Source organism: Schistocerca nitens, chromosome 11, assembly GCF_023898315.1.
Source record: "Schistocerca nitens isolate TAMUIC-IGC-003100 chromosome 11, iqSchNite1.1, whole genome shotgun sequence".
Lineage (NCBI taxonomy): Eukaryota > Metazoa > Arthropoda > Insecta > Orthoptera > Acrididae > Schistocerca > Schistocerca nitens.
Genome location: NC_064624.1, coordinates 120,247,741 through 120,262,536, shown reverse-complemented (window position 1 = coordinate 120,262,536; position 14,796 = coordinate 120,247,741). Strand labels below are relative to the sequence as shown.

At 48.3% G+C, this 14,796-nt stretch overlaps 1 protein-coding gene across 1 annotated transcript in view; it reads left to right on the top strand.

Moving 5' to 3' along the window:
* Positions 1–14,796, top strand: part of LOC126213229 (nostrin) — an 817,565-nt gene that overhangs the window by 224,776 nt on the left and 577,993 nt on the right. The window contains exon 2 of the mRNA XM_049940878.1: positions 10,400–10,417. Coding sequence (XP_049796835.1) covers positions 10,400–10,417 — 18 coding nt within the window. The remainder of the gene's footprint in view (positions 1–10,399; positions 10,418–14,796) is intronic.

Below are 14,796 nucleotides of genomic sequence, written 5' to 3'. Positions count from 1 at the left end.
TGAGCAGCGCCTATTTGACGGAGGGGGTCCAACAGCCGATGAGTTCCAGTCATTCCACCAGGAAGGAGGTACACGGCTAGGGTTGTCTGTAGTTCAACCGTGCCTAGACGGTCTATAGCGCGGTTCTATCGCGTCCGTATTGTTACTTCGGGCCAGGAAGGGCTCTCAACATGGGAAGTGTCCAGGCGTCTCGGAATGGACCAAAGCGGTGTTGCTTGGACATCGAGGAGGTACAGAGAGACAGGAACTGTCGATGACATGCCTCGCTCAGGCCGCCCGAGGGCTACAACTGCAGTGGATGACCGCTACCTACGAATTATGGCTCGGGGGAACCCTGACAGCAACGCTACCATGTTGAGTAATGCTTTTCGTGCAGCCACAGGACGTCGTGTTAATATTCAAACTGTGTGCAATAGGCTGCATGATCAGCAACTTCACGCCCGACGTCCATGGCGAGGTCCATCTTTGCAATCACGACACCATGCAGCGTGGTACAGATGGGCCCGACAATATGCCGAATGGACCGCTCAGGATTGGCGTCAAGTTCTCTTCACTGCCGAGTGTCACATATGCCTTCAACCAGACAATCGGCGGAGACGTATTTGGAGGCAACCCGGTCAGGCTGAACACCTTAGATACACCGTCCAGCGAGTGCAGCAAGGTGGAGGTTTGGGGTGGCATTGTGTGGGGCCGACGTACGCCGCTGGTGGTCATGGAAGGTGCCGTAACGGCTGTAGGATACGTGAATGCCGTCCTCTGACTGATAGTGCAACCATATCGGCAGCACATTCGCGAGGGATTCGTTTTCATGGACGACAATTCGCGGCCCCATCGTGTATATCTTGTGAATGACTTCCTTCACGATGACGACATCGCCTGACTGGAGTGGTCAGCATGTTCTCCAGACATGAAGCGCATCGAACACGCCTGGGATAGATTGAAAACGGCTGTTTATGGACGACGTGACTCACCAAGCACTCTGAGGCATCTACGCCGAATCGCCGTTGAGGAGTGGGACAATCTGGACCAACAGTGCCTTGATGAACTTGTGGGTAGTATGGCACGACGAATATAGACATGCATCAGTCCAAGAGGACGTGCTACTGGGTATTAGAGGTACCGGTGTGTACAGCAATCTGGACCATCACCTCTGAAGGTCTCACTGTATTGTGGTACAACATGCAGTGTGCGGTTTTCATGAGCAATAAAAAGGGCGGAAATGATGTTTATGTTGATCTCTATTCCAATTTTCTGTACAGCTTCCGGAACTCTCGGATCCGAGGTGATGCGAAACTTTTTTTGATGTGTGTATTTTCACGAAGTGACGTAGCCATGATGTTCAATGCTTCATTTGCTGTAAAACCTTTGCTTTCCATTTCTGTGAAATAGTAAAAGAGGAAGGAAATTATGGGACAGTGATAAATTAATTAAAATGTGTTCATAGTATACAATAAAAATTCAAAGTAGCTGATCTGATGCTTGTGTGTGCATAACATGCCTTTATCTGCTTGTAGCCCTTGAAAACGGACGAACTAACACGAACCTTAACCTCATTTTCACCCTTTACCAGTGACAATTCGTATTGCCCAAATAGCAGTACAATACACGATTAGAACATTATTTGTGACCGGTTCCAAAAAAATAGACACTGTAGTAGTTTTCACCCACTTATCACTTTCCGAGAAAAGCTGCGAACGATAGATACTAAGTTTTCTTATGTTTGCCTATTTAATTTTATATTTTTATTCTACGTATCTTGAGGCTGAAGGATACAAAATTTTTCAGTCTTTGTTCGATTTCTACGTTTATTACAGGGAATAATAGAAATAAGAAACCGCAAATCGGTGATCTGAGAAACTAGTTATTTTGAGTGGTTTTTACAGAAAGCTTAATCTCGCGTGGAATAAAGCCTACACAGGGTGACTCACCTAACATTACCGCTGGATATATTTCGTAAACCACATCAAATACTGACGAATCGATTCCACAGACCGAACGTGAGGAGAGGGGCTAGTGTAATTGGTTCGAAGTATGTTTTTTAACACAAACCTACGTTTTTTGAACTGGAACCCCGTTAGTTTTGTTTGCACATCTGAACATATAGAGAAATACATAATCAGTGCCGTTTGTTGCATTGTAAAATGTTAATTACATCCGGAGATATTGTAACCTAAAGTTGACGCTTGAGTACCACTCCTCCGCTGTTCGATCGTGTGTATCGGAGAGCACCAAAATACGTAGGGATCCAAAGGGAACGGTGATGGACCTTAGGTACAGAAGAGACTGGAACAGCACATTACGTCCACATGCTAACACCTTTTTATTGGTCTTTTTCACTGACGCACATGTACATTACCACGAGGGGTGAGGTACACGTACACACGTGGTTTCCGTTTTCAATTACGGAGTGGAATAGAGTGTGTCCCGACATGTCAGGCCAATAGATGTTCAATGTGGTGGCCATCATTTGCTGCACACAATTGCAGTTTCTGGCGTAATGAATGTCGTACACGCCGCAGTACATCTGGTGTAATGTCGCCGCAGGCTGCCACAATACGTTGTTTCATATCCTCTGGGGTTGTAGGCACATCACGGTACACATTCTCCTTTAACGTACCCCACAGAAAGAAGTCCAGAGGTGTAAGATCAGGAGAACGGGCTGGCCAATTTATGCGTCCTCCATGTCCTATGAAACGCCCGTCGAACATCCTGTCAAGGGTCAGCCTAGTGTTAATTGCGGAATGTGCAGGTGCACCATCATGCTGATACCACATACGTCGACGCGTTTCCAGTGGGACATTTTCGAGCGACGTTGGCAGATCATTCTGTAGAAACGCGATGTATGTTGCAGCTGTTTGGGCCCCTGCAATGAAGTGAGGTGGTCGCCAGTGATTCCGCACCATACATTTACAGTCCACGGTCGCTGTCGCTCTACCTGTCTGAGCCAGCGAGGATTGTCCACGGACCAGTAATGCATGTTCCGTAGATTCACTGCCCCGTGGTTTGTGAAACCCGCTTCATCGGTAAACAGGTAGAACTGCAACGCATTCTCTGTTAATGCCCATTGACAGAATTGCACTCGATGTTTAAAGTCATCACCATGTAATTGCTGATGTAGCGACACATGAAACGGGTGAAAGCGGTGACGATGCAGTATGCGCATGACACTACTTTGACTCAGTCCACCGGCTCTCGCAATGTCCCGTGTACTCCTGTGTGGGTTCGTGGCAACAGCAGCTAACACACCAACAGCACCCGCTTCTCCTGTGACGGGCCTGTTACGGACCCGTTTGCGTGCTACGACCATACCTGTCGCATACAGTTGGCGGTAGATGTTTTGCAATGTGCGGCACGTTGGATGCTCTCTGTCCGGGTACCGTTCTGCATACACCCTGCAGGCTTCAGCTGCATTTCGTCGACACTCGCCATAGATGAGTATCATCTCCGCCTTTTCAGAGTTCGAATACACCATGGTCAAAGTTCCTACAACACTACACTATCACAGACGTCTGGTAACACGGTGTACTACAGTTGGTCTGCGTGCGGAGACGAATGCAGAATAACAATAGCAGCAAGCGCTACATGCGGACACTGCGACAGCTAGACCAAACCACAACAGTGCACTACAGCCACAGTCGTAAACAGGGTCGTCATCGTAAACACGTCCCTGCAGATGCTGCTCGCCGACCGTGGCCCGTGTTTGTTACAACACGCAACTGAACGTCGGAGGTTTCAAGCGTCAACTTTAGGTTACAATACCTCCGGATGTAATTAACATTTCACAATGCAACAAACGGCACCGATTACGTATTTGTTTATATGTTCAGATGTGCTAGCAAAACTAACGTGGTTCCATTTAAAAAAACGTAGGTTTGTGTTAAAAAACATACTTCGGTGGATTTTTGTACGGTTTGTATTAAACAATTACACTAGCTCTCTCGTCACGTTCGGTCTGTGGAATCGGTTCGTCAGTATTTGATGGGGTTTACGAAATATATCCAGCGGTAACGTTAGGTGACTCACCCTGTATAACCGAAAACCTTTTGTTTCAGCGATAACCGGCAGTAGTGGTGAATAACTGAATTCTTGGAATTTACGGGTCCTATTACAGACGCTTTGGGGTTGTAGAACCAATGGCCTTGCCGCAGTGGGAACAGTGGTTCCCGTCAGATCACCGAAGTTATGTGCCGTTGGCCGGCAGTAGTGGTGAATAACTGAATTCTTGGAATTTACGGGTCCTATTACAGACACTTTGGGGTTGTAGAACCAACGGCCTTGCCGCAGTAGGAACAGTGGTTCCCGTCAGATCACCGAAGTTAAGCGCCGTTGGCCGGCAGTAGTGGTGAATAACTGAATTCTTGGAATTTATGGGTCCTATTACAGACGCTTTGGGGTTGTAGAACCAATGGTGTGGCTGCAGTGGGAACAGTGGTTCCCGTCAGATCACCGAAGTTAAGCGCCGTTGGCCGGCAGTAGTGGTGAATAACTGAATTCTTGGAATTTACGGGTCCCATTACAGACGCTTTGGGGTTGTAGAACCAACGGCCTTGCCGCAGATCACCGAAGTTGTAGAACCAACGGCCTTGCCGCAGATCACCGAAGTTAAGCGCCGTTGGCCGGCAGTAGTGGTGAATAACTGAATTCTTGGAATTTACGGGTCCCATTACAGACGCTTTGGGGTTGTAGAACCAACGGCCTTGCCGCAGTGGGAACAGTGGTTCCCGTCAGATCACCGAAGTTAAGCGCCGTTGGCCGGCAGTAGTGGTGAATAACTGAATTCTTGGAATTTACGGGTCCTATTACAGACGCTTTGGGGTTGTAGAACCAACGGCCTTGCCGCAGTGGGAACAGTGGTTCCCGTCAGATCACCGAAGTTAAGCGCCGTTGGCCGGTAGTAATGGTGAATAACTGAATTCTTGGAATTTACGGGTCCTATTACAGACGCTTTGGGGTTGTAGAACCAACGGCCTTGCCGCAGTGGGAACAGTGCTTCCCGTCAGATCACCGAAGTTAAGCGCCGTTGGGCTGGGGTAGCTCTAGGATGGGTGACCTCCAGTCTGGCGAGCGCTGTTGGCAAGCGGCGAACACTGAGACCTTATGAGGCAATCTGAGGAGCTACTCGACTGAGGAAGTAGCGGCTTCGGCCACGTGAACTGACATACGGCCGGGAGAGCGGTGTGCTGACCACATGCCCCTCCGTATCCGCATCCAGTGACGCTTATGGTTTGAGGATGATACGGCTGCCGGTCGGTAACGTTGGCCCTTCATGGCCTGTTCGGGAGGAGTTTAGTTTAGTTTGGGGTTGTAGAGGCGACTCGGTAGAGAACATTTTGGTAAGAAATTGTACCATTTGGACGTTAATTAAGATTGAAGATCGGGCACTTTCAAATCTACCGCATTACGCACACTGCGGAGGCAGTGAGCTCTATGAATGAAACTGAAACACAAGTTTGGAAGATGAAGGTACGATTCAGAGCATCTACAGGGTCTTTGAAAAATGACCGGTATATTTGAAACGGCAATAAAAACTAAACGAGCAGCGATAGAAATACACCGTTTGTTGCAATATCCTTGGGACAACAGTACATTTTCAGGCGGACAAACTTTCGAAATTACAGTAGTTACAATTTTCAACAACAGATGGCGCTGCAAGTGATGTGAAAGATGTAGAAGACAACGCAGTCTGTGGGTGCGCCATTCTGTACGTCGTCTTTCTGCTGTAAGCGTGTGCTGTTCACAACGTGCACGTGTGCTGTAGACAACGTGGTTTATTCCTTAGAACAGAGGATTTTTCTGGTGTTGGAATTCCACCGTCTAGAACACAGTGTTGTTGCAACAAGACGAAGTTTTCAACGGAGGTTTAATGTAACCAAAGGACCGAAAAGCGATACAATAAAGGATCTGTTTGAAAAATTTCAACGGACCGGGAACGTGACGGATGAACGTGCTGGAAAGGTAGGGCGACCGCGTACGGCAACCACAGAGGGCAACGCGCAGCTAGTGCAGCAGGTGATCCGACAGCGGCCTCGGGTTTCCGTTCGCCGTGTTGCAGCTGCGGTCCAAATGACGCCAACGTCCACGTATCGTCTCGTGCGCCAGAGTTTACACCTCTATCCGTACAAAATTCAAACGCGGCAACCCCTCAGCGCCGCTACCATTGCTGCACAAGAGACATTCGCTAACGATATAGTGCACAGGATTGATGACGGCGATATGCATGTGGGCAGCATTTGGTTTACTGACGAAGCTTATTTTTACCTGGACGGCTTCGTCAATAAACAGAACTGGCGCATATGGGGAACCGAAAAGCCCCACGTTGCAGTCCCATCGTCCCTGCATCCTCAAAAAGTACTGGTCTGGGCCGCCATTTCTTCCAAAGGAATCATTGGCCCATTTTTCAGATCCGAAACGATTACTGCATCACGCTATCTGGACATTCTTCGTGAATTTGTGGCGGTACAAACTGCCTTAGACGACACTGCGAACACCTCGTGGTTTATGCAGGATGGTGCCCGGCCACATCGCACGGCCGACGTCTTTAATTTCCTGAATGAATATTTCGATGATCGTGTGATTGCTTTGGGCTATCCGAAACATACAGGAGGCGGCGTGGATTGGCCTCCCTATTCGCCAGACATGAACCCCTGTGACTTCTTTCTGTGGGGACACTTGAAAGACCAGGTGTACCGCCAGAATCCAGAAACAATTGAACAGCTGAAGCAGTACATCTCATCTGCATGTGAAGCCATTCCGCCAGACACGTTGTCAAAGGTTTCGGGTAATTTCATTCAGAGACTACGCCATATTATTGCTACGCATGGTGGATATGTGGAAAATATCGTACTATAGAGTTTCCCAGACCGCAGCGCCATCTGTTGTTGAACATTGTAACTACTGTAATTTCGAAAGTTTGTCTGCCTGAAAATGTACTGTTGTCCCAAGCATATTGCAACAAACGGTGTATTTCTATCGCTGCTCGTTTAGTTTTTATTGCCGTTTCAAATATACCGGTCATTTTTGAAACACCCTGTACTTGCAAGCGAAAGGAAGGAACCAATGAATAAGCTTTCCCTCTTCCTCGTATCTTTTAGTTCTAACACAAAGGAAATAGTTTTAGCTAACTGCTCCGTATGCATTGTCAGTCACCCCTGTTGAGTAAGCGCGGACGTCTGATTTTGCTGCGTGATGACTGGGTGTTGTGTGCTGTCCTTAGGTTAGTTAGGTTTAAGTAGTTCCAAGTTCTAGGGGACTGATGATCATAGATGTTAAGTCCAATAGTGCTCAGAGCCTTTTTGATTTAGCTGTTCGTTTGGCCGTAAGGCTTCTTTTCGCCTTATTTCCTGTAGGTGCCCGCACTTGAGTTTACGATTAAAGGTGTCCTCATCCGATGCAGATGAACGATCCTCATGGGAATCCTGTGCGGTATCTTCAGAATCTTCATCCTGAAAATTTTTCGCAACAGTCTGCAGTACGAACGAACAAGCTATAATTACTGGAACGTTGGATAACGCCACTCTACAGACCTGCTGGAAAATAGAAAAGAGCCTATTCAAAACAGCGCTCTCTCATGACCTTTCGAGTGGTTTGTAACTGCGTTCTGATGAATTACGATATCTTAAATTAAAAGGAAGGCCAGCGTTGGCCGTAATATTGATGTTTTATTGATAGCAGAATCGATTTTCGATCACATAGTGATCACTTTCAGTGCTGTACAAATTAAACTTAGACACTGGTATCAAGTTGTCAATAACCAAAACTGAGAAGCGATGACAATAACAAATAGATTCTGCTATCAATAAAACATCAATATTACGAGCAACGCTGACGTTCCTCTTAATTTAACATATATGGTCGTTGTGCACACAGCACTCCATGGAGTCGCCAATCAGTTCTGACAGCGTTCACCAACCATAGCTCTAGGCTATATTCTTCATCACCGAAAAGAACAGAGTTCTTAAATTCAGCCCCGCATCTCGTGGTCGTGCGGTAGCGTTCTCGCTTCCCACGCCCGGGTTCCCGGGTTCGATTCCCGGCGGGGTCAGGGATTTTCTCTGCCTCGTGATGGCTGGGTGTTGTGTGCTGTCCTTAGGTTAGTTAGGTTTAAGTAGTTCTAAGTTCTAGGGGACTGATGCCCATAGATGTTAAGTCCCATAGTGCTCAGAGCCATTTTTTTTCTTAAATTCACTTAGCACCTCCAGGACAGTTGAATTTATCATTACCTCATTAATGAAAGTATGCTTAAAATTTTTTTCGCTCATTTCACATCGATGACTAGCATTCCACTTGGGATGTGTGGAGGATACATTAGCATATTTGTTTTTCGTTGTAAATATTTATTGTGTATTCTTTTTTTTCTGGTATGTTGTTCATTCTGAAGGAGGATCTCCTCACTATGGATGAATTGGATCTAGTCTAATCTAATCTTAGTTTTGATGATGTTCATATGAACTTTTTTTGAAGACTGCTCAGCTGCTTTTCCAAGGTCTTTGCCGTATCTGACAGAAATAAAATATCATCGGAAAACGAAACTTCCTGGCAGATTAAAACTGTGTGCCGGACCGAGACTCGAACTCGGGACCTTTGCCTTTCACGGACAAGTGCTCTACCAACTGAACTACCCAAGCACGACTCACGCCCCGTACCCACAGCTTCAATTCTGCCACCGATTCTCATTCTGGAATCATCGGGAAACTTCAGTTTTTATTTCTTCTCCCTAAAATTCAATGCCTTCCCAAATTTCTCCTTTGTTTCCTTTACCGCTTGCTCAATGTACAGGTTACAGCCCTGTCTCACTCCCTTCTCAACCATCACTTCCCGTTATATGTCCTTGCACTCGGTTCTTATCTACTAGTGCTTGATCAATATACACTCCTGGAAATGGAAAAAAGAACACATTGACACCGGTGTGTCAGACCCACCATACTTGCTCCGGACACTGCGAGAGGGCTGTACAAGCAATGATCACACGCACGGCACAGCGGACACACCAGGAACCGCGGTGTTGGCCGTCGAATGGCGCTAGCTGCGCAGCATTTGTGCACCGCCGCCGTCAGTGTCAGCCAGTTTGCCGTGGCATACGGAGCTCCATCGCAGTCTTTAACACTGGTAGCATGCCGCGACAGCGTGGACGTGAACCGTATGTGCAGTTGACGGACTTTGAGCGAGGGCGTATAGTGGGCATGCGGGAGGCCGGGTGGACGTACCGCCGAATTGCTCAACACGTGGGGCGTGAGGTCTCCACAGTACATCGATGTTGTCGCCAGTGGTCGGCGGAAGGTGCACGTGCCCGTCGACCTGGGTCCGGACCGCAGCGACGCACGGATGCACGCCAAGACCGTAGGATCCTACGCAGTGCCGTAGGGGACCGCACCGCCACTTCCCAGCAAATTAGGGACACTGTTGCTCCTGGGGTATCGGCGAGGACCATTCGCAACCGTCTCCATGAAGCTGGGCTACGGTCCCGCACACCGTTAGGCCGTCTTCCGCTCACGCCCCAACATCGTGCAGCCCGCCTCCAGTGGTGTCGCGACAGGCGTGAATGGAGGGACGAATGGAGACGTGTCGTCTTCAGCGATGAGAGTCGCTTCTGCCTTGGTGCCGATGATGGTCGTATGCGTGTTTGGCGCCGTGCAGGTGAGCGCCACAATCAGGACTGCATACGACCGAGGCACACAGGGCCAACACCCGGCATCATGGTGTGGGGAGCGATCTCCTACACTGGCCGTACACCACTGGTGATCGTCGAGGGGACACTGAATAGTGCACGGTACATCCAAACCGTCATCGAACCCATCGTTCTACCATTCCTAGACCGGCAAGGGAACTTGCTGTTCCAACAGGACAATGCACGTCCGCATGTATCCCGTGCCACCCAACGTGCTGTAGAAGGTGTAAGTCAACTACCCTGGCCAGCAAGATCTCCGGATCTGTCCCCCATTGAGCATGTTTGGGACTGGATGAAGCGTCGTCTCACGCGGTCTGCACGTCCAGCACGAACGCTGGTCCAACTGAGGCGCCAGGTGGAAATGACATGGCAAGCCGTTCCACAGGACTACATCCAGCATCTCTACGATCGTCTCCATGGGAGAATAGCAGCCTGCATTGCTGCGAAAGGTGGATATACACTGTACTAGTTGCTACATTGTGCATGCTCTGTTGCCTGTGTCTATGTGCCTGTGGTTCTGTCAGTGTGATCATGTGATGTATCTGACCCCAGGAATGTGTCAATAAAGTTTCCCCTTCCTGGGTCAATGAATTCACGGTGTTCTTATTTCAATTTCCAGGAGTGTAATTAAGTATCACATGATGAAGAACGGGTGCGAATATTAACCACCGTTGATTTTTGATTTGATGCAATTGAAATTCAGATAATAACAGCTTTGTTTTCTTTTTATTGCAGGATATTCCGCTACACACGGTAAGTACGAGGAACTTTTTTAACGTCAGTTCTTCTAGTTTTCTGCGGCAGTGCGTGCTCCTACGTCCATGTCGCGGCTGCTAGACTGAAAGGCTGCGATACAGGTGGGTGAACTGATTACACGCGAATGCAGTGTCACGACCAAAGTATTGCTATCTGTTCGTGAATAACACGCCTGGAAAGAAACGTAAAGGAAACAGGTAAGCAAGTGTAATACAGCAAAATTGAAAGTAAAGTGCAACAAATAAGAATAGAACAAGTGAAGCTCTATAACGGTAGACCAGAATTAGCGTTGTTCTTGCACTCGCGATATCATCCACTGTACATTGGACATGGGCAAAGTCGTTCATCCTTGGAAAATAGTTCACTGGTGATCGCTCTTTTTTTGGGAACCGTTCATTTTTACTCGTTCACCGTTCATTGTGCTTGGTGTATGGTTCTTATGGAAAAGTGAAAATTAGTAGCACAGGTGACTGAAGATGGAAGGCACCAAGAGGGGACACTTTCCTCCCCCCTGCAGTGCAGAGTTTTTATTCATAACAGAATTCTCACACACTTGTAATTTTCGTGGTTCTGCAAAACATCTCGTTTAGCCAACTGCAGCGTTTTGTGGCTGATCGCTGTGACATAATGTAAGGTGGCGCACGATAAACCCGAGTACAGACTGCTCGCCAATTACGCACGATTCGTTGACCGCTACGAGCAGAATAGATAAACATGTAATAATTAGGTAGTGAAAAAATAACAAATAAGCTAATGTAAGCAATTTCGAAACAATAGATGACGATTGGTAAGCGACAATGAGCAGTCTGGTACTCGGGGACGATTTTTCGTGCGCCACCCTGTACCACTGAAATGATATTGTAGGGGTTACCATATTCTCTTCACAAAATGTGACACGAGACACTCGATTACGAAGCGCCGGCTTCATTCGCTCGCAAGTCGGTCTGCCTTCCACAACAATGAACATGCCCTTCTACCTTGGACCAAAAATAGGACGCAAAATGGCCACTCTTGTGTGCCGTGCAGACAATCTTTGCATGTGTAATAACAAAAAAACTTTTTACAAGTATTTCTTCTGCTGCTTATCGAAATAGTGATGTAAGCTGACACAGCATTTTGTTACCTGAAAAGATGTATATATTATAAATACTACGTAATTTTATGTAGTTTTAGTAATTACACTACTAGCCATTAAAATTGCTACACCAAGAAGAAATGCAGATGATAAACGGGTATTCAGTCGACAAATATATTATACTAGAACTGACATGTGATTACATTTTCACGAAATTTGGGTGCATACATCCTGAGAAACCAGTACCTAGAACAAGCAGCTCTAGCCATAATAACGGCCTTGATACGCCTGGGCATTGAGTCAAACAGAGCTCGGATGGCGTGTACAGGTACAGCTGCCCATGCAGCTTCAACACGATACCATAGTTCATCGAGAGTAGTGACTGGCGTATTCTGACGAGCCAGTTGCTCGTCCACCATTGACCAGACGTCTTCAGTTGGTTAGAGATCTGGAGAATGTGCTGGCCAGGGCAGCAGTCGAGCATTTTCTGTATCCAGAAAGGCCCGTACAGGACCTGCAACATGCGGTCGTGCATTATCCTGCTGAAATGTAGGGTTTCGCAGGGATCCAATGAAGGGTAGAGCCACGGGTCGTAACAAATCTGAAATGTAACTTCCACTGTTCAAAGTGCCGTCAGTGAGAACAAGAGGTGACAGAGACGTGTAACCAAGGCACCCCATGCCATCACGCCGGGTGATACGCCAGTATGGCGATGACGAATACACGCTTCCAATATGCGTTCACCGCGATGTCGCCAAATACCGATGCGACCATCACGACGCTGTAAACAGAACCTGGTTTCATCCGAAAAAATGACGTTTTGCCATTCGTGCACCCAGGTTCGTCGTCGAGTACACCATCGCGCACGCTCCTGTCTGTGATGCAGCGTCAAGGGTAACCGCAGCCACGGTCTCCGAGCTGATAGTCCGTGCTGCTGCAAACGTCGTCGAACTGTTCGTGCAGATGGTTGTTGTCTTGCAAACGTCCCCATCTGTTGACTCAGGGATCGAGACGTGGCTGCACGATCCGTTACAGCCGTGCTGATAAGATGCCTGTCATCTCGACTGCTAGTGATACGAGGCCGTTGGGATTCAGCACGGCGTTCCGTATTACCCTCCTGAACCCACCGATTCCATATTCTGCTAAGAGTCATTGGATCTCGACCAACGGGAGCAACAATGTCGCGATACGATAAACCGCAATCGCGACAGGCTACAATCCGACCTTTATCAGAGTCGGAAACGTGATGGTGCGCATTTCTCCTCGTTACACGAGGCATCGCAACAACATTTCACCAGGCAACGCCGGTCAGTTGCTGTTTGTGTGTGAGAAATGGGTTGGAAACTTTCCTCATGTCAGCACGTTGTAGGTGTCGCCACCGGCGCCAACCTTGTGTGGATGCTCTGAAAAGCTAATCATTTGCACATCACATGGTTAAATATGGCGTCTGTAGCACGTCACCTTCGTGGTGTAGCAATTTTGATGGCCAGCAGTGTAGAACGTGGGAGGGTGACTACTGGGTTGAGTGCCTGAAGTGATATGCTGTCAACATTCATGTAACGTCCGGTCACCAAGCAGTGTTGGCTTGGCCGCGGAGCGGCACGCATCGCCATGCGTCTCGGTGCGTGCGCGTTGCGTCGCCCCCTCCCACGCAACTGGCGCGTTCCCTCACGCAGCGGCCTGTCCGTCTGCCTAACTGTATGTACCGGCACGCACCCTGTGACGTCAGCTGCGTTCCCACACGCACTGCTCTGGATTCTCCACCGCCGTTCGCTCACTCAGTCTGATGCGCGTCGTGGCTTCCAAAAGCTGCCGGAGTTCCAGCTTTGATTGGCGGTGAGCTCAGGACGCCAGTTATTTGCCAGTCAAGTGTAACGCACGACGCCTCGACGATTTTAACGCTCCCCAATAAGTGTGACGTGGCATAATTAATAAATCTGTAGGCAGAAATCAGTACGAACTTCCACCATGCTGGTTTTCTGATGAGACATATTGTGTCAAAGTTCTTACATCCGCACTGAATTTGTAAAGTTTGTTCTGATAAGAAATTTGTATACTTGTAAATGGTCGGAAGTGATAAAGATTTTAATCAAAAATGGCTCTGAGCACTATGGGACTCAACTGCTGAGGTCATAAGTCCCCTAGAACTTAGAACTACTTAAACCTAACTAACCTAAGGACAACACACACATCCATGCCCGAGGCAGGATTCGAACCTGCGACCGTAGCGGTCGCGCGGTTCCAGACTGTAGCGCCAGAACAAAGATTTTAATCTTCTTTCGTTTGTTTTTAATACACACATCAAAAAAGTTTTGCCTAAGGACGGTTCCCAGAACTCCTGAAGACAGACGTTGACTGCGGATATTGTATCACAGACGCAGTCCCTCTGACTGTTCAGAGATGTGACTAAACCCGCCCAAAGATGTAAACAACCATGCATGAGCAGCGCCTATTAGACGGAGGGGGTCCGACAGCCGATCAGTTCCAGTCACTCCACCAGGAAGGAGGTACACGGCTTGTGTTGTCTGTAGTTCAACCATGCCTAGACGGTCGATACCGCGGTTCGATCGCGTCCGCATTGTTACTTTGTGCCAGGCGGGACTCTCAACAAGGGAAGTGTCCAGGCGCCTGGGAGTGAACAAAAGCGATGTTGTTCGGACATGGAGGAGATGCAGAGAGACAGGAACTGTCGATGACATGCCTCGCTCAGGCCGCCCGAGGGCTACAACTGCAGTGGATGACCGCTACCTACGGATTATGGCTCGGAGGAATCCTGACAGCAACGCCACCATGTTGAATAACCTCGACTTACGAGTCAAACTGTGCGCAATAGGCTGCATGAAGCGCAACTTCACTCCCGACCTTCAGGGCGAGGTCCATCTTTGCAACCACGACACCGTGCAGCGTGGTACAGATGGGCCGAACAACATGCCGAATGGACCGCTCAGGATTGGCATCACGTTTTCACCGATGGGTGTCGCATATGCGTTCAACCAGACAATCGTCGGAGACGTATTTGGAGACAGCCTGGTTAGGCTGAACGCCTTAGACACACTGTCCAGCGAGTGCAGCAAGGTGGAGGTTCCCTGATGTTTTGGGGTGGCATTATGTGAGGCCGATGTACGCCGCTGTAACGGCTGTACGATACGTGAATGCCATCATCTGCCGATAGTGCAACCATATCGGCAGCATATTGGCGAGGCATTCGTCTTCATGGACGACAATTCGCGCCTCCATCGTGCACATCTTGTGAATGATTTCCTTCATGATAACGACATCGCTCGACTAGAGCTGTCAGCAT